Source organism: Lissotriton helveticus, chromosome 1_1 (assembly GCF_964261635.1).
Source record: "Lissotriton helveticus chromosome 1_1, aLisHel1.1, whole genome shotgun sequence".
NCBI classification, from domain to species: domain Eukaryota; kingdom Metazoa; phylum Chordata; class Amphibia; order Caudata; family Salamandridae; genus Lissotriton; species Lissotriton helveticus.
In genome coordinates this window covers 1,082,978,817-1,083,003,222 of record NC_136057.1, presented here as the reverse complement: position 1 = coordinate 1,083,003,222, position 24,406 = coordinate 1,082,978,817, and the positions used below count along the sequence as shown (strand labels likewise).

General features: G+C 44.2%; 1 protein-coding gene across 5 annotated transcripts in view; it reads left to right on the top strand.

The window, feature by feature from the left end:
- CFAP54 (cilia and flagella associated protein 54) overlaps positions 1–24,406 on the top strand; it is a 2,603,731-nt gene that overhangs the window by 164,103 nt on the left and 2,415,222 nt on the right. For all 5 annotated transcript variants that reach the window (XR_013608312.1, XR_013608313.1, XM_078677994.1 and 2 more), the window contains exon 6: positions 5,296–5,439. Coding sequence is in view for 3 of the 5 variants with exons in the window: in XM_078677994.1 (XP_078534120.1) it covers positions 5,296–5,439 (144 nt within the window). In the remaining 2 variants the exon portion in view is untranslated. The remainder of the gene's footprint in view (positions 1–5,295; positions 5,440–24,406) is intronic.

The window sequence follows — 24,406 nt, the reverse complement described above, 5'->3', positions numbered from 1 at the left end:
GACATAGTTTGTCCGGTGTTTCCAGTATGTACTTTACTAACCTGCTATGTGCAGTGTTCCATTCGTATTTCCTCTGGAAGCCCAGGCACACCCCAACAGCCTCATGCTTGATTGTAGCGTCACATCCTCATCTGCCACCTCCTTCTCCTGGTTTCTGCCATTTTATTGGACACCTCTCTTTGCTTATAAGGTACATCTGGGCTACTTGACCTGCATGTCGTTATGTTATGTTCCATAGGGGAAAGAGCAGGGCTGTTCCTTTTCCCATCTTCTCGTCAGTGACGCCGCCTCCCACTCCCATTTGGAGATAGTCAATGTCTGGAATCCTCCACAGTGACTTTCACATCGGAGCAGGGGTTTGGAAAATGAGTACATAGAAAAGGGAGAGGAATTTTCAGCCAACTCCCACCACCCACCCATCACCCCGTGTGCAGTTGCTCCCATGAGCATGTGTGTCATCACCTGCCTAGTCGAAGCACTGGCCTGTCCTCCACCCTGTGTGTGTCCTGGTTGTTGTACGGTGTCCCTCCACCAAACAGGCTCCTTGGCTACTAGTCAGGCCTTTACCTTATATTTTCCCCATCTGCCACAGTTTAGTGATGAGGTAAAGGGAGGAAATGTGACCCTCTCTAAAGCCCTCTACAACATATAGTTGAGGTGAGGGGTTAGAGGGAGGACACCTAACGTCCTTTCTTGGTATCCAAACTGAACAGAACATGTCTGGAGAGCAAGTGTTGAATACCTTTATCCTGGCCTGACCAGCTTTTTAATTTCATCACCAGTTCATTTAGACGGGGAGACATATAAGGTATTCATACATCCACATAAAACATCTGTAATTGTATAGCTGTCCCCAAATTTAAGCCTGCCGTAGTGCTCCGTCAAAGTCTTATTTCTGGTGCAGTGCTGCCATCAAGTGGCCACTTCCTATTATTTTAACTATTATCCGCTGCGAGGCACACTAATGAACTGTATCTATTCTTGAGGCGTGATGTGTAGACATTTAGATGTGGATCACGTTTGTTGACAACTTTATCTAAGCCTAAATAAACCTCGACGGTGTATTACATTCCGTTTGTTGCCCTTCTCGCCCTGTTACTGGCAAAACTAGCTTTCGGATGCATTCCTCGAAGAAACTGTTCCCATCTCTTGAACAACCAGACCATGCCATGCTTTTCTTAGCAGCTTCAGAACTGGAATATGCCAGTGGCAGTTGCTTAAGACCACTGTCATAGATGGCCAAAGGGCTGCGACAGTTGCTAAATGCTGCAGAGGGGTCATGAATGCATCGAGGACAGCCCCGCTATTGCCAGTGATTACGATAAATTTTACTCCTTGTCTTCCCTACCAAACTCAAATCAGATGGTCTTTTTATAGCCTGTTAAAATGTTTGACGGGAAAAAAAACAATTTCAAGTCATACTTTCAAATTGGTCATGCTTTTAAAAGGACCACAGACTCTGACTCCCAGTTTTGTGAATTTATTATAAGGCCAAAAATAATTGAATATAAAAGCACCTCAATCTCAGAGTATACAGATGCATGAAAATCAATGCAGAGCCGAATCTACGAATATAATTCATTCGGCACAAGCGGCATAATATGATGAGCTCCAAAAGGTTCGCAACAAAGAAAAGAAGCTGAGTCCAATTCTCTTTTTATTGGGAGAGTAAAAAAATACCAGAAGTATCTTTCCCTACTCTACTCTAGATGAGTCTCCTATCTAATTTCCCATCATCCAATCCCAAAGGTGTCAGCACGTGTTGACTTCCTAAGAAGTACTCACGTCAAATGGGTTTAATAGCTTAAAGCTATGGAGCTCGCTCTAAGATGCTCCTTACTCTCCGAAAAAGTAGAAGTCTTTCCAATCTGTCCCTGCGCATCATACAAAAAGACAATGTTCAACCCACAATACATGACATGATAAACTTTTCCTATTTACACTATCTTCCAGTATATTTCCACAGAAGCTTTAATTAAGCCAACTTTTCATCCAGTGGCCTTGGTTCCCAGATAGGCCAGACACGAAAGGTGTTCTCCCTTCTCGCCTTTCAGACTTCTTCAAAGATATTCTGGGGTATCTCCTTAAATTTAAGAATAACGAAGTCGAATTCCTGCACCTGCAGTAGGATGAGAACACACTGTCTTCAAGCACAAAAAGGATTCATTTAATTATAATTCTTGAGCAATCAAGGGAAAACGAAACTCAAAATCACTTGCAGTTTAGGCCTATAATGCAGGCAACTTAAATTAAGCACAAATTACATTGCACGAGTAATATTTCATCCTGCACATTACACATACAGGAATTATAAGTTCTTCAATACATACAGAGTCCTACTTAAATGAGCACACTACATTTCAATGCTGATATATCTTTGAATAACTGGATTTTAATAATCATGAAACACTGCAAACAATAAAAATACATGTGAGGGCCTTTAAACCATGAGTATAGTGCACCTATACAATTTAGAGTGCTGTAAGCGCTCTATCACCAGTCTTCTGGGATGTGCAGAGGCTCCCTTTGGGAAAGTGCATCATTTTTAAGATGGTATGCTTCCCACATCAAGAATGAACACATGGTGGATTCCCTTTCTTGATGATGAAAATTCAAGCATACACCCCATTCTGATTGCTCAGAGTGACATTTTTCATACCCTGCCCCTCAACTATTGAATACCGTACCTCGTGATCGATTTCTGGATTCTGATCTGTTTTCCTTTTGTAGGAACTGGTTATGTGATACTATGTCGAGGTTGTTAATACCGACCTTAAATAATGTCACACCCTTTACATTGGCCAACCAGTAAATCATAAGGCAAGTTTATATTTATTATTCACAACTCTGCCCGCATACTTATTTTGGAAGGTGAGTATAAGTGGAATGAATAATAATAATGATATACTTACTTTTCTATGTAGTAGTAGGGCGATGTACCTGATGCAAAATTATTGGCATGTGATAAATTGCATACAGTAAAGCCATCCACTACGGCAGGAAGCACAAGAGACTGCTATTTTCTGCCCCTATTTTAAATAGGTTCAGTTTGTAGTCCGCTTGCCAGGACAAAATACATCTACCTTCTTTCCCTCACTTCTGCTGCACCATCAGTCTAGGAAAATGTACACCAAGGACCGTAGGATGTTCTAGCACTAAATAAAAGCCAATAGAGCTGTTCACTTTATAAACCATAAGTAGTAATATATAAAGGGGATCTATTGATTTTGTAAGCATAAGAAAGAGCAGGAGAAGAAGAAATTGAAATTCGAGAACAGGAGAGCATGGAGAAGTAGATGCTGCTGAATTAAGCAGGTTAATAAAGTGCAGCTGTAACATATCTGATGGAGGAGCAGAGGTAAATCATGAGTCAATGTTGAAAAGTGAGTTCTGGCATGGGTTACCAAATTTACAACTGAATCAATTGCAGATCAGTATTGACATAAACAAATATTGCAAACACAAAGTTAAAAATTTAATTCATTTATTAAAAAAAATGTATGTTAAAAACACTAATACATTATATCATATGTATTCTGCAGACAATTCTATGCACATTACTCTAAAATGTTTTTCAACTCTATTTAAAAACCGCTACTAGGCGTTGTTGCATAAATCTCAATGTACATCATATTTCTCAAACATACAGAGCTAACTATCTCATTCCATCACTGTACAACTTGTTAATTACACATAGAGAACAAACTGTCGACGCGGCGTTTCGGTGCCTCACACAATCTTGCACCTTCTTCAGGACTTGTTCATTAACATGGTATCCAGGTATATATTTCCTTCCTGGCACTCCCTTGTCACTTTTTGGAGTGGGTTGTCTTCAGCTATTATGCTATCAAACAGTATTGGTGATGTGTCATCTTGTTTATTCTTTAAAGTAGCTATGTTTAATACACATCCAGGTTGATTAAAAGACAGAAGACACGTGAAGCAGGAAGACGCCGCGCAGTTCAGCTACTTTAAACAATTGGCAGGCAATCCATAAAAACTGCAATATAGTGGCCATTGTTTCCATATTTAAAAGAAATAAGAAGGTGGAATTCAAGTTTAAAAGCAGGTTCTTGCACTAACCAAAGATTTAATTGTGTGAGAAGAGCAGTGAACAGTAAGCTCCCAGAGGCGTCTTCCTATCATCACAAGATATCAAGAGATAGGACCGGATTGAAGTTGGTCCCTCTTTTTTAATCAACCTGGATGTGTATTAAACATAGCTACTTTAAAGAATAAACAAGATGACACATCACCAATACTGTTTGATAGCATAATAGCTGAAGACAACCCACTCCAAAAAGTGACAAGGGAGTGCCAGGAAGGAAATATATACCTGGATACCATGTTAATGAACAAGTCCTGAAGAAGGTGCAAGATTGTGTGAGGCACCGAAATGCCGCGTCGACAGTTTGTTCTCTATGTGTAATAAACAAGTTGTACAGTGATGGAATGAGATAGTTAGCTCTGTATGTTTGAGAAATATGATGTATATTGAGATTTATGCAACAACGCCTAGTAGCGGTTTTTAAATAGAGTTGAAAAACATTTTAGAGTAATGTGCATATAATTGTCTGCAGAATACATATGATATAATGTATTAGTGTTTTTAACATAACTTTTTTTTAATTAATGAATAACATTTTTAACTTTGTGTTTGCAATATTTGTTCATGTCAATACTGATCTGCAATTGATTAAGTTGTAAATTTAGTAACCCACGCCTAGACTGATTTCCCGACTTGTGCAATCTCTGCCCATGACAGGATAGCATTATAAGTCTTGTTGTCAAAATCAGGAGAAGGAGTTTTTGTTTATGATTGTTGGCCCAATCCTTTTCCTGACAAAAGGGTAGCTCCCTCCTCATTTATTGAAAAGTGAGTTCTTCCAGGGGATGGCAAATGTTGGTTGAGCAGAATTGTTAAATCCTAAGGGCCTGATTTCGAGTGCCTCTTTTTTTGGTAAGATAATTATCACACCGAATAAATTCCAACGCCGAGGTGAATTGATTGGGCGAGGTAATTATCACCTATTATAACATTTATTTTTGGGGGGGATACATTCAGATTTTCGTGCGTACTGCACCAAACTCTGCCCGCCACTGTAATTATTAGATTTTTTTCCCCCATGTAAAATGTTGTAGCCCAAAGCATTGTTACCAATTTCTACTACAACATATCAATTAAACATACTCTACTTTGCGAAGTCCAAACAATGCAAGCCTTTACTTTGTATGTTCAAACCTGCATTAATCAGATTAATAAATTTGAAGGGCATATGATTTTTTTTCTTGTAGGCACTGGAATTCCTTTTGTGGGCCAGCGTGTGTATGGAATCGTCTATCCCGCTTTTAGCCATTCATTACTTGACCTGGCGTGCCACCCTTTACACTGCTGTCTGCCAGTGCTATTTTGACTGCAAGGCTAGTGTCCATGGAGAGGTAATGTTGTTGCCATGAAGTTAATTATGTAACTGCTACTGGTTAACTGGAAAACGAACGGCCTTTTAATAATCAAGAAAAACATATAATCCAATGGATACTCTTCCTCTGTAGATCTTTCATCTTGGAAAATATCCCAGCTCTCAGGCTGTATTCCCGCAATTTTCATTCATGTTGGCTTGGCATAGTGTTGTGTTTGCTCAAATGTATTGGGGTCACACCTTGTAGATCCCATAACCCCCAAAAGGGAAATATAGCCTCGAACTTAAAGGTGTCTCTCTTTCTCTCTCTCACTCTCACTCTGTCTTCCTCCTCCTCCTCCTCCTACTCTACTACTACTGTGTCAGGCTTGAGTGAAAGGGAGTGTGAAGAGTCAGTCAAATTTATCACAGAATATCACATCCACAGTTTGCATATTTAGAGTCTCACCCTGTACCTCCCAATTCAGTGCACACATTGGTATTTGTCCCATTAGCAGCAACCTTATGCACAGGATTCAAGGGAAGCGATGCTTAGTTCAGCCTCCACCGCTGATTTATTTATTTATGTATATATGTATATATATATATATATATATATATATATATATATATATATATATATATATATTCACTGAAAAAACCATAGGTTATAGACCATATATAGTTAGGAATTAGCATTTAAAAAACCTTATTTTACTCACACAAAACCATTGAAATTCCATATATAGTTAGTTGCACTAACTATATATCGCGCACCCGCAATCCACTGCTGATGATGTCACATATTACATCATTCATGACATGGTCAGTGACATCACTGATGACATCACTGATGACATCTCAAATGACATCACTGATGACATCACTGATGACATCATCCAGTGACTGTGTGTTTCTGTAAAGTTTAAATATGTTTTACATATTGAAGAATGAGTAGATGTATAAGTGTCTGGACGAAGGATTTAGTAGGTGCAAGACTGAATGTATGAGTCAGTGATTAAATGTGTCTCACTGAGTGCATGGGTTAGTGACTAAACTGTCTTAATTTGTGCATCATTATGTCTGTTGTTCTGTAAACTGCTGCATGTGTTGATCAGTAGCTATATGATTAACTATATGGGTTATTGATTGATTATCCAAGTATTTGTATGGGAGACTGAGTGTGTGTGTGGCTGGCTGGGAGGTGTGTGACTCTGTGCAGATCAATGTGTACTTGTATCAATGATTGTATAAGAAAGTAAGTATGTGTTAGTATATGTTTGAAAATGTAAGGTGCTCTATGTTTAACTGTATAGACAAGAAAATGGAAGTGTGATTGATTCTTTACAGGACTGACTAGGTGTGTGAGTAACTCCATGGATGAGTGGCAGAGTGTGAGTGTCTGTATAGGTGTATGACTGCATATGATAGTGTTGTAAAGATGAGTGATTGTATGTATGAATGATTGTATGGGTGAATGAGTGAATGTGTGTGTAGACGTAGGAATCAGTGAGTGCGTATGTAGTAACTAGTATTGGTGTGTCAATGGTTTCAAAAATTATACTCTGTATTTAACACTGGGTGAAACAGAGGTTATATTAAAATGTGAGGAGATGCATTGTATTGTCACATGAATGATATCATCAGTGATGTGGTCATTGATGTCAAATGAGATGTCATCAGTGATGTCATCAGTGATGTCATTTGAGATGTCATCAGTGATGTCATCAGTGATGTCACTGACCATGTCATGAATGATGTAATATGTGACATCATCAGCAGTGGATTGCGGGTGCGCGATATATAGTTAGTGCAACTAACTATATATGGAATTTCAATGGTTTTGTGTGAGTAAAATAAGGTTTTTTAAATGCTAATTCCTAACTATATATGGTCTATAACCTATGGTTTTTTCAGTGAATTTTCAAGGTTTTGTAAATGCTAATTCCTAACTATATATGGTCTATAACCTATGGTTTTTTCAGTGAATTTCAATGGTTTTTTAATAGCAAATATCATAAGCTGTCGAATGTCAAGTACGTGGTAAGTGAAAACATTTTCGTGTTTATGCACACTGATCTGCTTTGAATGGTGCCCCCCCCCCTCATTTCTATTAGGAGTACTCTCTCTTTGCAGATAGTGAAAGGTAGTTAACGCAGGCCTTTGCCCCCGTTGTAATCCGTCGTGCCTGCTTCTCTCTCCATTTGATTGATTGTTATCCAAGTATTTACTGTTTTAGAATTAGTTCTCTTTGGTTCATTCTCTATTTACAAACAAACACAGAGTCGCAATACTCTGTTTAGTCTTTGCAGATAACGAAAAATCGTGTAAAAAAAAGAAAAGGAATCGAGTAAAATCAGTAGGCCACTAATGGGATCTCTTTTTGACCTCGCTAAAATAGAAACATTAGGAACAACCCCTCATGACAAATACAAAACTAGTGAGATGAACTGAACTCCACACAATGATGGCTGCAAAACAGCTCGGCTCCGCCACCCACCCCGCCCAAAATAACGATAAAGAGCGGCTGCCATGATTGGTTGCGGAATGGCCACAACGGAGCTACGAAATGGTGGTGCTCTCATGCTAACCCCAGCTTCAGTCTGAAACATCCAGAAACACTGTAGACTACCAATTCGATCAGTTCCGGTAGCGCCCCAATGTAACCCGGTAGACAAGAACTAGCCCTCCCCTCTTTGACTGATGGTTCTTGTTCCCTGTCCCTTCTGTTGTCATTTAACAGAACTATTTAGCCTGCTGAAAGGGGTTGTGTTTCGACCGCTGGTTGGTGGAGACATTTTGACTATATTCTGGACCTGCGTTGTCGCGTAATGCGTCATATGACGCGCCGCGTTAGCGCATCCGGAAGTCATCCGGGGCGCGCAGCGCGTAACGTAAGCATAACAAGTCATGTGACTTGTTAATAAAACTTTTCATTGGTTCATTTTACTTTTCTTATTCTAATGATGAAAGCCTTGGTCATATCACCTAAAAATTACGCTTTTAATTACTTCCGAACATTATTTTTTCTTAAATATATGTTATAATGTTCCAGGCTAATGTACTTTCCCGGAAATTTTACAACTGTCCTGCAAGTAAAATATATTCTTTTTTCGAGAAAAAGAGCGTTTCTTCGTCCCATGACGGAGCCGTTGAGCAAAAGAGGGTCGACCTGCTGTCTTAGTCGCCGATACGCCTGAATATGAGATTCTTATCGATCACTTTATGTTGCAGGAATAGAAAACACAACAGCCCTTGACCATTTATCTTTACTGCGTTCCTTCGTATTATACCTTTTACCCTTCATGTAATTGGTCTGCTTTATTTCACTTGCCTTTTAATGATTCTAAAACAGTGACTATTATTAAAAACTTTACCAATGTATATACTACTACCATGTTTTCTTTTAAAAACCTTTATTGTGAAAATTTCATTATACAAATACGAGCCTATAACCACGTGGGCCTGCCACGGAGCAAACTGTAATCGTATATGATGAATAGACATTTACACTGTAGAGGAACGTAACGGGCGGGCCATTAGGTTGCAAGAACTAAGGTGTCTAACAGTTACGGAATCGGTGGACGTACATTTTATAATTAAAATACGACAGGGCCAGTTACAATAAAATTATCTAGATATACATTTGCGGGCAAGTACCATGGGTGACGTTAATTCGAATTTTCAACAGTACAGTAATCAATAACACATCAGAACTTAATATCAATAGGGATGTCGAAATATTCAATCAATTCTCGTCCCCGCCCGCCATGTGCTTCAAAACTGCATACGTATCTCGTGATTTCAAGGTTCTGCAACCAGTACACAACAAGGAGTTACGAGTCCCATTTATTCCGGCGCCATTTTGGGCGAGGACGGGCAGGTCCAGGATATAGTCAAAATGTCTCTACCAACCATCGACTATGATGATGTTCATATGCTGTATTTATTAGAGTAACACTCATCTGTCCACATGAAATTAATTTACCACAATCTAAACATGTCATTTTAATCTTTCCAAAGTTCTTCTAAATATTTGGGACCATTTCCCTTGCCTCTGAAGCTCTCAGTGCCACTTCTTTGATGAATGTACTAGCAGGTCAGGGGTTCTCCTCCAAATCTCTCTTTTATGCAGCACTATAATTAATTGGTGCCACCTCTCCATATGACGATGCATGGTATAGTTACCACAACTATATTTTTTTCCGGTTCCTCTGGAGAGTTCATCGTGGCAGATGAAGCGTGTAACGTACCGGGCATTTACCTTTTTTTGCATGTACAGGAAAGGAAAAAAAAATCGAGCGTCCGAGTTCTAAGGTGTCCCAGGGCCATTTTAGTGCACCAGGCCCAAATCCAAAGAACAGGCCGCCATTTTGAGAGTCCTCTTGCAGCCGCCTGTCGCTATAACATCAAGAGCAGCCGAAACTCAGCTGAATGGCAACTGAAACGGTAAATGGGCGCCCCACTACATTTCAGCATTGTAGGATGACCACACCAGTACAGTAACTTGCTAGACATCACCTCGGTGCCATCCGGATCTCGGCGCCCCACTGCAGATGAAGTGCCTCTCAACTATGAAACCACCACGGTGACATCCGGATCTTGGCGCGTTGTGCTGCCTTCGGCCTATTCGCACATCGGTCCGCTACTGACGCCATCTCACAGGCTAATGGGGTGACCCACGCCGAGTTTCAGCATTGTAGGATGACCACACCAACTTGCTAGACATCACCTCGGTGCCATCCGAATCTTGGCATCTCAACGCCTAGTGGTATCTTCCATACAGAAAATATTGTTACGCTGCCTTTGGCCCCATTCGCACATCAGTCCGCAACTTAGACATCACCTCGGTGCCATCCGGATCTTGGCATCTCAGCGCCTTGTGGTGTCAGTCAGAAAATATTGTTGCGCTGCCTTTGGCCCCATTCGCACATCAGTCCGCTACTGACACCATCTCACAGGCCAATAGGGCGCCCCACGCCGACTTTTACCATTGTACGATGGCCACACCAGTGGCACAACTTGCTAGACATCACCTCGGTGCCATCCGAATCTTGGCATCTCAACGCCTAGTGGTATCTTCCATACAGAAAATCTTGTTACGCTACCTTTGGCCCCATTCGCACATCTGTCCGCAACTTAGACATCACCTCGGTGCCATCCGGATCTTGGCATCTCAGCGCCTTGTGGTGTCTTCTACTCCGAAAATATAGTAGAAAATATTGTTGCGCTGCCTTTGGCCCCATTCACACATCAGTCCGCTACTGACACCATCTCACAGGCCAACAGGGCGCCCCACGCCGACTTTTACCATTGTACGATGGCCACACCAGTGCCACAACTTGCTAGACACCACCTCGGTGCCATCCGGATCTTGGCATCTCAGCGCCTTGTGGTGTCTTCAAATCAGAAAATATTGTTGCGCTGCCTTTGGCCCCATTCACACATCAGTCCGCTACTGACACCATCTCACAGGCCAACGGGGCGCCCCACGCCGACTTTCAACATTGTAGGATGGCCACAGAAGTGCGACAACTTACTAGACACCACCTCGGTGCCATCCGGATCTTGGCGCGTTGTGCTGCCTTCGGCCTATTCGCACATCGGTCCGCTACTGACGCAAACTCACAGGCCAATGGGGCGCCCCACGCCGACTTTCAGCATTGTAGGATGGCCACACCAGTGCGGCAACTTGCTACACACCACCTCGGTGCCATCCGGATCTTGGCATCTCAGCGCCTTGTGGTGTCTTCTACTCCGGAAATGTAGTAGAAAATATTGTTGCGCTGCCTTTGGCCCCATTCACACATCAGTCCGCTACTGACACCATCTCACAGGCCAACGGGGCGCCCCACGCCGACTTTCAACATTGTAGGATGGCCACAGAAGTGCGACAACTTACTAGACACCACCTCGGTGCCATCCGGATCTTGGCGCGTTGTGCTGCCTTCGGCCTATTCGCACATCGGTCCGCTACTGACGCAAACTCACAGGCCAACGGGGCGCCCCACGCCGACTTTCAGCATTGTAGGATGGCCACACCAGTGCTGCAACTTGCTACACACCACCTCGGTGCCATCCGGATCTTGGCATCTCAGCGCCTAGTGGTGTCTTCTATTCCGAAAATATTGTTGCGCTGCCTTCGGCCCCATTCACACATCGGTCCGCTACTGACGCCATCTCACAGGCCAACGGGGCGCCCCACGCCGACTTTCAGCATTGTAGGATGGCCACACCAGTGCGGCAACTTACTAGACACCACCTCGGTGCCATCCGGATCTTGGCGCGTTGTGCTGCCTTCGGCCTATTCGCACATCGGTCCGCTACTGACGCAAACTCACAGGCCAACGGGGCGCCCCACGCCGACTTTCAGCATTGTAGGATGGCCACACCAGTGCGGCAACTTACTAGACACCACCTCGGTGCCATCCGGATCTTGGCGCGTTGTGCTGCCTTCGGCCTATTCGCACATCGGTCCGCTACTGACGCAAACTCACAGGCCAACGGGGCGCCCCACGCCGACTTTCAGCATTGTTGGATGGCCACACCAGTGCGGCAACTTACTAGACACCACCTCGGTGCCATCCGGATCTTGGCGCGTTGTGCTGCCTTCGGCCTATTCGCACATCGGTCCGCTACTGACGCAAACTCACAGGCCAACGGGGCGCCCCACGCCGACTTTCAGCATTGTAGGATGGCCACACCAGTGCTGCAACTTGCTGGACACCACCTCGGTGCCATCCGGATCTTGGCGCGTTGTATTGCCTTCGGCCTATTCGCACATCGGTCCGCTACTGACGCCGCCTCACGTGCCAACGTATTTTCTCCGCATTTTACACCCTATGCCGCATAACAGGTCATGTGACTTGTTTATAAAACTTTTCATTGGTTCATTTTACTTTTGGTTTCCTAATGATGGAAGGCTTGATCATGTGACCTAAAAACAACACTTTTCATTGGATGAAAACTTTTTTTTTTCCCCAAACGATGAAAGCCGCACCTTGTTTCTGGATGTTTCAGACTGAAGCTGGCGTCAGCATGAGAGCACCACCATCTCGTAGCTCAGTCGTGGTCATTCCGCGAGCAATCATGGCAGCCGCTCCCCACCAGAAGCCTGCAGGAGTCGGAGCCCCCAAACCTTTTGATGAATTCTCAAGGCGAAGGGGACGCTTTCGAGAATGGGGTCCAAGACCTAGCAGACAAGCGTCCGATTTCCAAGGTGTCCCAGGGCCATTTCAGTGGACCAGGCCCAAAAAGGAAACAGCCTGCCGCCATTTTGAGAGTCCTGTGACAGCCGCCTATCGCTGCACCGCAAGAGTGGGCGCAACTCAGCTGAATTGCGGCTTTTGACACAGTGGACCAAAAACGGACGGAATGGCAACTGAAACGGTAAAGGGGCGCCCCACTACAGCAGACGAGACTCCACCTGGAGAGGCCCGTTCACGCCGCCTCCCCCGGGGCGCCCCACGCCGTTATTCGGAGCAGCATTGTAGGATACCAAAACCAGTGCGGCAACTTACTGGACATCACCTTGGTGCCATCGTTCTGCTGCCTTGGAACTATTCGCGCAACAGTTTGCTACTGATGACCCACCCCCCGCGACGCCCCATGCCGTTATTTGCTGGGTGGCAACTTACTAGACATCACTTTCGTGTCATCTAGATTTCGGCGCGTTCTGCTGCCTTGGAACTATTCGCACAACAGTTTGCTACTGATGACCCACCCCCCGCGACGCCCCACGCCGGAAATCTGGACGTTGTGCTGCGTTGGGACTATTCGCACAGCCGACCGCTACTTCGTTGTTTTTCCCTAAAAATGTTTATATGTTATTACTATTTTTGTTTTCTTGTATATATTTATAAATTATTAAAGTTTTATAATCTTACTACTTTGTCGGAGTGCTATATATATTTAATGTGACACATAATTGTAAAAACTTTGATGTACAAAGAGTCATCCCTGGAATCTTCCGCTTCAGGCTCGGTCCCCTCCCCAATCACAATACAGGATGGTTTTCAGATAATAGCAACGCTTCTGCTGTGACGGATCTCATCCAGTGTGGGCCTTGATCTACTATAACTCCTTTGAAGAGGGGTGATTCTTTACAGCTGTGGCCATAAACTACATCTGCAGGGCTAGCTGATACCCTAGGACCAGCCTGGACAATCGGACACAGAGGAAAAGGAGTGTCAGAGGGTGCGGTAGTGAATAGGGCGAAAGGGAGGTGTCGGGCGGGCACAGGGTGTGATTCTCAGGGAAGAGCAGTGCAGATGGGGGGAGGTTTATTACCCATGCATAAGACAGAGAGCGGGGGTGACCACTGCCTGGGGGAGATGCTTGCGAGGGTGGGGAGCCATGCTAAGGATCGACAGCGTGCACAGAGTGGGTCTGGTCAAGGCATCTAAAATGGCTGCCGTGCACGACAAAAGTGTGGCATTTGAAAAAAGACAAGAAGGCGCAGACAATGTTTTTCAACACTTCCTGATTTCCTTCGAATCGAACGTTAACAGACGTTGGGGCATATTACCAAAGTTAAGCGATATTTATCCCTAACGATGCTTAGCAACGATTTTTTTACCGTCAGAAATTATCGCAGATAAACCTTGCTATTATCAAGGTTTATCGGAAATACGATAAAAAACGACCGCAATGCATTAATATCGCTGAAAACTCAGCGATATTCATGCATTACCGAGCTAATGCTCTTAGCCATGTTATCCACCTCCCATTGGATAACATGGCTAAGAACTGCTCAGGGCAGGTGGTAGCTTTTGGAGATATTCGCGCTTATCTCGAATATTTCCAAAAGTTGATAATAGGAGATAGCGATGTTAGCGACTGTTTCCAGTCGCTAACATCTTGGCATGCCCACTTTGCATGTCATTAGTGATAAATATCACTCACATGCAAAGTGGGGCCCAAGATGGTCGCTATCTTCTACTAGCCGTCGCTAACTAGTGTTAGCAACAGCTAGGTAATACACATATAATTTTATCTCCGCGAAGCGGAGCGCTGTTACAGATATATATCTTGTTTTTGAACGTTAATTTCTCAAAATGCACTGAAGCACATATATTGAGACCTAGCAAAGGCACATCGGGCTACCAGTCCCTACAATTTTGCCAAGTTTGGTGCAAATCCATTCAGCTGTTCGATCCTACCGAGAGACAAGATGGCAGCCGCTACGGACTGTTTGGAATGTTTACAGACACCGGAGAGCCAATCAGCTTCGCTTCGCAAAGCTCCGTAACGCGAAAAGTACGCGAAGCGGTGCGGTGTTACAGATATATATCTTTTTTTGAACGTTAATTTCTCAAAATCCACTGGAGCACATATATTGAGATCTAGCAAAGGCACATCGGGCTACCAGTCCCTACAATTTTGCCAAGTTTCGTGCAAATCCATTCAGCTGTTCGATTATTATTATTTTTATTTTTTTTTGCCCCGCGGGGCCCTTTTAAAACCTCCACATCAAACCTAGGGGGTCAGCGACAATGTACTATGCCCCCTTATGGTCATTTGCCCCTTCGCTTTGGCCTCCTCTTGTCTCTCGATCCTACCGAGAGACAAGATGGCGGCCGCTACAGACTGTTTGGAATGTTGACAGACGCCGGAGAACCAATCAGCTTCGCTTCACAAAGCTCCGTTGCGCGAAAAGTACGCGTCCTGGGCCGCTGCCCAGTCCGCTGTTACAGATATATATCTTTTTTTAAACGTTAATTTCTCAAAATCCACTGGAGCACATATATTGAGACCTACAAAAGGCACATCGGGCTACCAGTCCCTACAATTTTGCCAAGTTTCGTGCAAATCCATTCAGCCGTTCGGGCTAAAAGTGAGGCCAACCGCCCTATGGAAATTAACATGGGAAAAACGCGTTTTGGGACCCCCCTTTTTTCTCGGCCCCCCCTTGACGAACCCCCCCAAAATTTTCAGGGGCTGCTCAGAAACGAAATGTGCCATTTTCCTGACAATTTCAGCCAATTCCGTCCACAAACGCCAAAGTTATTAGACATAGAATTTTCAAAAAACCCATAGAGAAAAAATCCTAACTATATATACCTACTGGCGACCGCCAGTAGGTAATATATATATATATATATATATATATATATATATATATATATATATATATATATAATTTTTTTTTACTTTCTAGCGACCATAAACGGGAGATCACGGACACCGTTGAACAAACTAACTATCGAGATTGAGGAAATCTATTTCAAGCTGGGAGATTAATACCCTATGCTACCCCCGATTGTCCCAAAGTTGAGGAGCAGTTGGCTGCCCACCCCAGACGGTTACTGACAGCCGACTCTGAAGTGGTCCCAAACTACTTTGTCCTGATGAAGACCCCAGCATGAGGAAACATTAACCCTTCAACCTCCGGGGTCGAAACGTAGACGACCACATATCCTCACACCATAGGACCAGAAGAAATTGATTCACCGGGACCTATGTGTTATGAGTATAGGGAACTACGGACCAAATTTAGGCTGTAACGGTCTAACTGTATATAAGTGTAATCGTTTTCATGTCACACCACCTTTACCCAGTCCCCCACCAACCCAACCACCCCCATCTCACCCAAAACCTTCCTTTCTCTATCTTCACTGAGAGCACTCTATACTATTGAATGTGATATAATGTACATCAAGTAGTTTCATGGAGTTACACTAATGCTTTGATTCACAAAAGCTGTTAATGAATGTTCTACTTTGAGAACCAATTGTTTTTCAAGAACAGATACATGGAGTTATATAGATGCTTTGATCTATAAAAGCAGTGAATAATTATTTTTTCTTTTATGCTGTGGAAATAAATCTGTTGAGATAATGAATTATGAAAACATTTTGTTTGTGGTGAATCAATAATGCGAATGTAAAATTACAGGGACTACCGTGACCCTTTCTAAATGTACTATTGTTATGACCCAGGTCAGGTAGTTTTATGGGTATACTCCTATATAGAGAGAGAGATTGTTGGCTGGGTCGGAGGAGGCTACATGAAATAAAAAAGCCTTAGACCAAATTGCCCTTGTGTGCATGCTCTTTCCCAAGTGGAGTAGAGGTTTAGTTGGATATATATATATATATATATATATATATATATATATATATATATGTGTGTGTGTAAATATATATATATTACCTACTGGCGATAGCCAGTAGGTATATATAGTTAGGATTTTTTCTCTATGGGATTTCTGAAAATTCTATGTCTAATAACTTTGGCGTTTGTCGACGGAATTGGCTGAAATTTTCAGGAAAATGGCACATTATGTTTCTGAGCAGCCCCTGAAAATTTGGGGGGGTTTCGTCAAGCGGGGGCCGAGAAAAAAGGGGGGTCCCAAAACGTGTTTTTAACATTGAGTTTTCCATAGGGCGGTTGGACTCACTTTTAGCTCGAACGGCTGAATGGATTTCCACAAAACTTGGCAAAATTGTAGGGACTGGTAGCCCGATGTGCCTTTGCTATGTCTCAAGATATATGCTCCAGTGGTTTTTACGAAAATTAACTTTGAAAAATATATATTGGGCTACATTGGGCTATATATATGTTGGAGCCTAGTGTAGCCCAATGTAGCCCAATGTAGCCCAAAGATGGCCACCAGAGACAAAAGAGCCCAAATGTAGCCCAAATATCAGCCAGATGTAGCCCAACTATAGCCCAGTGACAGAATGTCCCAGAGTGTTCTAAAGAACAACTAGAGCGCTAACAGTCTTACTTATGACAAAAGTATGGCACACCTGAAGTCATCTTGATTGGAATAAAGTGTTAACACTTAAAACATTTAATTTGCAAAGGAACAAAACGAGGGGTTTCATTTTGCCATAGAAATGTTATATATATTACCTACTGGCGATAGCCAGTAGGTATATATAGTTAGGATTTTTTCTCTATGGGATTTCTGAAAATTCTATGTCTAATAACTTTGGCGTTTGTCGACGGAATTGGCTGAAATTTTCAGGAAAATGGCACATTTTGTTCTGAGCAGCCCCTGAAAATTTGGGGGGGTTTCGTCAAGCGGGGGCCGAGAAAACAGGGGGTCCCAAAACGTGTTTTTAACATTGAGTTTTTCATAGGGCGGTTATACTCACTTTTAGCTCGAACGGCTGAATGGATTTCCACAAAACTTGGAAAAATTGTAGGGACTGGTATCCCGATGTGCCTTTGCTATGTCTCAAGATATATGCTCCAGTGGTTTTTACGAAAATTAACTTTGAAAAATATATATTGGGCTACATTGGGCTATATATATGTTGGAGCCCAATGTAGCCCAATGTAGCCCAATGTAGCCCAAAGATGGCCACCAGAGACAAAAGAGCCCAAATGTAGCCCAAATATCAGCCAGATGTAGCCCAACTATAGCCCAGTGACAGAATGTCCCAGAGTGTTCTAAAGAACAACTAGAGCGCTAACAGTCTTACTTATGACAAAAGTATGGCACACCTGAGGTCATCTTGATTGGAATAAAGTGTTAACACTTAACCCCTTCGACGCTCATGACGAGCTGGGCTCGTCATGAGGTAGCCTCCTGGCACGCTCATGACGAGCCCAGCTCGTCACGTAACATGCGAATCCGCAAAATCCAGCGTACGGGCGGAAATCATGCCGCACGCATGCGGTTAAAACATTTAATTTGCAAAGGAACAAAATGAGGGGTTTCATTTTGCCATAGAGATGTTATATATATATATATATATATATATATATATATATATATATATATATATATATATATATATATATATATATATATATATATATATATATATATATATATATATATTCACTGAAAAAACCATAGGTTATAGACCATATATAGTTAGGAATTAGCATTTACAAAACCTTGAAAATTCCCTGAAAAAACCATAGGTTATAGACCATATATAGTTAGGAATTAGCATTTAAAAAACCTTATTTTACTCACACAAAACCATTGAAATTCCATATATAGTTAGTTGCACTAACTATATATCGCGCACCCGCAATCCACTGCTGATGATGTCACATATTACATCATTCATGACATGGTCAGTGACATCACTGATGACATCACTGATGACATCTCAAATGACATCACTGATGACATCACTGATGACAACATCCAGTGACTGTATGTTTCTGTAAAGTTAAAATGTGTCTTACATTTTGAAGAATGAGTGGAAGTATAAGTGTCTGGACAAAGGATTTAGTAGGTGCATGACTGAATGTATGAGTGAGTGATTAAATGTGTCTCACTGAATGCATGGGTTAGTGACTAAAGTGTCTTAATTTGTGCATCATTATGTCTGTTGTTCTGTAAATTGCTGCATGTGTTGATCAGTAGCTATATGATTAACTATATGGGTTACTGATTGATTGTCCAAGTATTTGTATGGGAGACTGAGTGTGTGTGTGGCTGGCTGGGAGGTGTGTGACTCTGTGCAGATCAATGTGTACTTATATCAATGATTGTATAACAAGGTAAGTATGTGTTAGTATATGTTTGAAAATGTAAGGTGCTCTATGTTTAACTGTATAGACAAGAAAATGGAAGTGTGATTGATTCTTTACAGGACTGACTAGGTGTGTGAGTAACTCCATGGATGAGTGGCAGAGTGTGAGTGTCTGTATAGGTGTATGAGTGCATATGATAGTGTTGTAAAGATGAGTGATTGTATGTATGAATGATTGTATGGGTATATGAGTGAATGTGTGTGTAGACGTAGGAATCAGTGAGTACATATGTAGTAACTAGTATTGGTGTGTCAATGGTTTCAAAAATTATACTCTGTATTTAACACTGGGTGAAACAGAGGTTATATTAAAATGTGAGGAGATGCATTGTATTGTCACATGAATGATATCATCAGTGATGTGGTCATTGATGTCAAATGAGATGTCATCAGTGATGTCATCAGTGATGTCATTTGAGATGTCATCAGTGATGTCATCAGTGATGTCACTGACCATGTCATGAATGATGTAATATGTGACATCATCAGCAGTGGATTGCGGGTGCGCGATATATAGTTAGTGCAACTAACTATATATGGAATTTCAATGGTTTTGTGTGAGTAAAATAAGGTTTTTTAAATGCTAATTCCTAACTATATATGGTCTATAACCTATGGTTTTTTCAGTGAATATATATATATATATGGGTATATATATATATGTGTATATATGATGAAAAATCCCTCAAAAGAAGAAATCAGAGGCCAGAGGGGATATCAGGGCTGACAACACGCTTTATTCAATTGGTCCCAGTGGCGGCGAATGCATTTCGGCAAAAACTGCCTTCCTCAGTTCCCTGCACTGTAGCGAGTCCTTCTCCAATTAACTCCATCCTGTTTAGAATACGTGCTCGTACCCAGAACTCCTCCCCCTAATGCTATCGGCACACCTGTGATAGTTCATGATGTGTATATTGAACTTCATGTCCCAGAAAGCACTGTATCGGCCAGACTGAGTTGGTGGCGTGGGGGAGTGAGTAGAAACAATAGGTCGGTGCTTGCCTGCAGGTGAGTGGTGAAGGGAGCCTCAGATCAAGAAGAAGTCCAAGGCTGCTGCCCTAAGTCCCCTCGTACTGCTGCAGCCATTCCTCCCAGGTTCGCGGTTGGGCAGGAGCTGTCAAATAGAGACTTCACGCCCAATAGAGATAAAATACCTCGATCCACCCATGCTGGCCTGTGGTTCCTGGCGGTCTCCGGATATATCGATTCCTCGATCTCGATAACTCTGAGAACAGCGTGGTGCCAGTATAAATCCGGGACACTTGGTGTAGCAGGGTCTTCTGTGTTGCGCCACTGGCAGGCGCAGTAAATATAACGAAAAATCCCTCAAAAGAAGAAATCAGAGGCCAGAGGGGATATCAGGGCTGACAACACGCTTTATTGAATTGGTCCCAGTGGCAGGGAATGCATTTCGGCAAAAACTGCCTTGCTCAGCGCCCTGCACTGTAGCGAGTCCTTCTCCAATTAACTCCATCCTGTTTAGAATACGTGCTCGCACCCAGAACTCCTTCCCCTAATGCTATCCGCACACCTCGGATAGTTAGTGATGTGTATATTGAACTTCATGTCCCAGAAAGCACTGTATCGGCCGGACTGAGTTGGTGGCGTGGGGGAGTGTATATATATATATATATATATATATATATATATATATATATATATATATATATATGTGTATATATATATATATATACATATATGTCATCAGTGATGTCATTTGAGATGTCATCAGTAATGCCACGTTTGTTTTTTTCAGTGAATTTTCAAGGTTTTTAAATTCCATTTCCTAACATTTAGTTTCTTCACTGTGCGTGCGTGTGTGTGTGTGTGTGTGTGTGTGTGTGTGTATATATATATATATATGGCGGTCACCAGTAGGTAGTTATAGTTAGTACCTTGTTTCTATTCAAAAAGCATTTTTTCTTTTCCCAATAACTTTGGCGCCGGTTGGGGGCGTGGCCTGGCCTGCTAAGATGGCGGACGTGCCTCTCTAAAGCTCCGTCCGGCCGCCTGCGCCATCCGTAATCACCGATGCCAGAATCCTCCCTAATCCCACTGGCCCAGATGCCCACATTGACTTTACCCTCAGCCCCCTCCACTGACCGCGAAATGAGAGACTGAGTGGCACTCTGCACCATTTGTGCGGCCATCCCAATGGTCCTGCGGTAAGGCCAAGATGGCAGCGCCTGCCGAGTGTCAGGCGCCCTGAGGCGGGGTAGAGCCGGCACCGGCGGCCCACTGCGAGCACACTGGACTCTGGCCCAGCAATGGGGGAAGAATTGTGGGCACCCACATGGACACTCCCTCGACTGCTGAGCCCCAAAGGGTAGAGCGCGGCTCCAAGGTGCGGCGGCCCTTGGGTGGCCTGGGCACTGCAAGCGCCCCCCTTGCCCGAGGTCTGAAGCCGACCCTCTTGCAGTGCGACATCCACCTCGCCAGCGGCCGTCACCAGAACGCGGCGATTGGGCCCCCCCGCAATTGGTGCCTAGATACAAGCGGGCTGCCGAGATCGGGGCTTCGAGTATTGGCTATCCCGCCCAACATCTGCGGCGCATTCAGCACACATCCCCCACCAACCGGCGAGCAGCCCACGCAAGGAATCGCTGAAATCACCACCCACTGAAGCCGCGACGCTGCGGTCTCCCCCTCACCCACCATCCCAACAATCTTGCGGTAAGGCCAAGATGGCAGCGCCCGCTGAGTGTAGGGCTCCCTGAGGCGGGGAAGAGCAGACATCGATGGCCCACTAAGAGGACACTGGACACTTCCTGATGCCCCCTGGCCCAGTGATGGGGGGTAGAGTTGTGGGTGCCTGGATGGACACTTCCTTGACTATTGCACCCCAAAGGTGAGAACGTGGCTCCGCGGTGCAGCGCCCCCCGGACCTTGCCCGGGGCCTGAAACCAACCCTCCTGCGGTGCGACATCAACCTCGCCAGCAGCCATCACCATAACGCGGCGAGTGGAGCCGCCCCGCAATTGGCACTTAGTCACAAGCGGGTTGCCGGAATCGGTGCTTCAAGCACCGGCTATGCCGCCCAACATCTGCGGCACATCCAGCACACATCCCTCAGCCAGCAGCAAGCGATCCCTGCAAAGAGTCGCTGAACTTGCCGCCCACTGAAGCTGCGACGCTGCGGTCTCCCTCTCACCCGGCGCCGGGAATCGAAGCGCGAGGCCCGACTGTGGGAGCGACGACGTGGAATCCCCCGCACACAGGCTTCACACCAGAGGACATGCATTCGTCGCTGGCCTAGGGCGGGAGACCCGACGACCGGTGCCCCCTGCTGCATGAAACTGCGCCTCTCGGTGACTCACATCCCCATCACAGCGGCCTTTCCCCGCCCGGCACCGGCGCTCTAAGTGCGCGGTGGGAGTCCCAGAATTGCTACTGGTCAAATGTGTTGTGAACGTATCTAGGACACTATTTAAATATTCCCTAGTTATGTCCTTATGTGATTATAACAAATCATATCCTTATAAAGGCATAAGAATCATATCCATATTAAGTCATAGCCAATGCAGTCCAAATACGGCAAGGCTACTCCCATAGACTCCTAGAAAGTACAACGCGTTCTTAAACAAACCAAGCCTCCAGCACCCCGGGAATTCCCCCTGCTTCTGTTTTGATTTGTCCAAGAACTCCTGGAGTCCTGAAAGAACTGCGAGTTCTTAGTGACGTCTTATGTCCAACCTTACGTCAAACTCGGCACCTTCCAGGTATAAATATACCAGTAGCTGCCCTAGCAAAACACACGGTGGTTTGGAGCAGATCAGCTATCTACTTGCCCAATGCTCTGCTGTGGCAAGTGCCGAAGGAAGCCGACCCTCCCATTGACGCACTGAGAGAGACGCTGTCTTTTCTCCTGCCGAGAAATTCAGCTCCAGTGTTTCCAGTCACCCTTGCGGGTTGCTGGGAGATCAAGTCCTGAGAAAGAGATACAAGACCTCCTTCATTCTATACGGAGCTGATTAGATCCTTAGAGAATTCTTGATTCAGATTCTTGGCAAAAACTATCTTAACTTAAACTGCAGCTCACTTACTCCTTCCCACGTACTAGGCTTAGGTTAGGTACACCGGGGTAGGCGTATCTTAGAAGCACCAGTTGAGTACGTTTAGTCATGGTTCCAGTTGAGTACGTTTAGTCATGGTTATATATATGTATATATTTTATCTATTTTAAACACCGTATGGCTTAGAAACCATACCATGCTTTTACAGTATTATTTTATAATACTCCTTTTACTGTACGCACTTTACTTTATGACAAGTATTGTAATTGTGGCAACTCACTTCTCTTGCATGAGAAAGAAGACTGTTCAATAAATAACCACTTTTAATGAAAAAGCCCGTCTCTCTATTTCTCTGCGCTTCTGGTGAAACTAAGCATGCACGATTGACTGAGTGAAATAGTTATCTATTGTTTCCGTGACTCTGGAGATATACTCCTTATTCTGGAGGGAGCAAAGTTGTCATGTTTATGCGGTTGTCCGAAACTAATCCCTTCTTGTCTATTCAGGAAATTTAACACTTTCTTGTTTACTCGAGAAAGTTTCTAGTGACCTCTGAGCTAGCTGGCATTCATACTTAAGTCTAACATATTCAATAGAGACCTAGTCGACCTCAGTCCTACGTCTAAACTATCGTTTATGTTATTCCAATGCGCAGAGCCGATTGATAATATAGGAACTACCCTACAAATGCCCCACCTAATCAGAGGACTATGCTCCCACGGCGGCGCTAGTTAGCAACATGGCCACAACACTCACCGCTGGAGGCCACCTAAGGCCTTGAACACCAGACAACTACCACAGCAGGCAGCATTAAGCCAGTCCACGGATCCCTGCCAGTGAATAAACTGCACCCCATTGCGGTTCACTGTCCCACTCTCCCTCTCATTCGACACCAGGTCTCGAGGCGCATGTGGAGGGCCCCCAGACTACCAGGGATTGCGGCAAAATGACCGCTGGCACCAGAATATCTCATGTACGAAGGAGGGACTGACAATAACAGGCCCGCAGTGGCGCTCTATGGTTTGGTGACGCGGCCGACGGCAGTGAACTTCATATCAGCGGGGAAACGCCCCCCAAAGGCATCCAAGGGACAGCGACCCACATTGCAACCTCGTGCCTACGGAAGGAGGCCTCACGGCGGTGCCCAGCTACCCCAACGAGGATTGAAGTGGCGGACGCCAGGCCTCGAGGCACGTAGCAGTCGCGGTCTAGCTGCCATTCACAGCCCAGCACGTCAAGAGTACCCGGAGAGTGGGAGATCATACCCGACCCCTGCGCTCATGGCACTAGGACTCGAGGCGCGAGCCAGGGGACACAGGCGGCTCACACAAGACATTTTCTAACAATATGGGGTGACAACGCACCACGGGACCACCACAAGTGCCGAGTCGTAGACCAAACTCTCCAGATCACACAAGCGCCCTCGCAGAACCCATGTCTAACAAATTAGAGAAAGTCCTCGCGGCGATTGAACACTCCAGGGTTACCA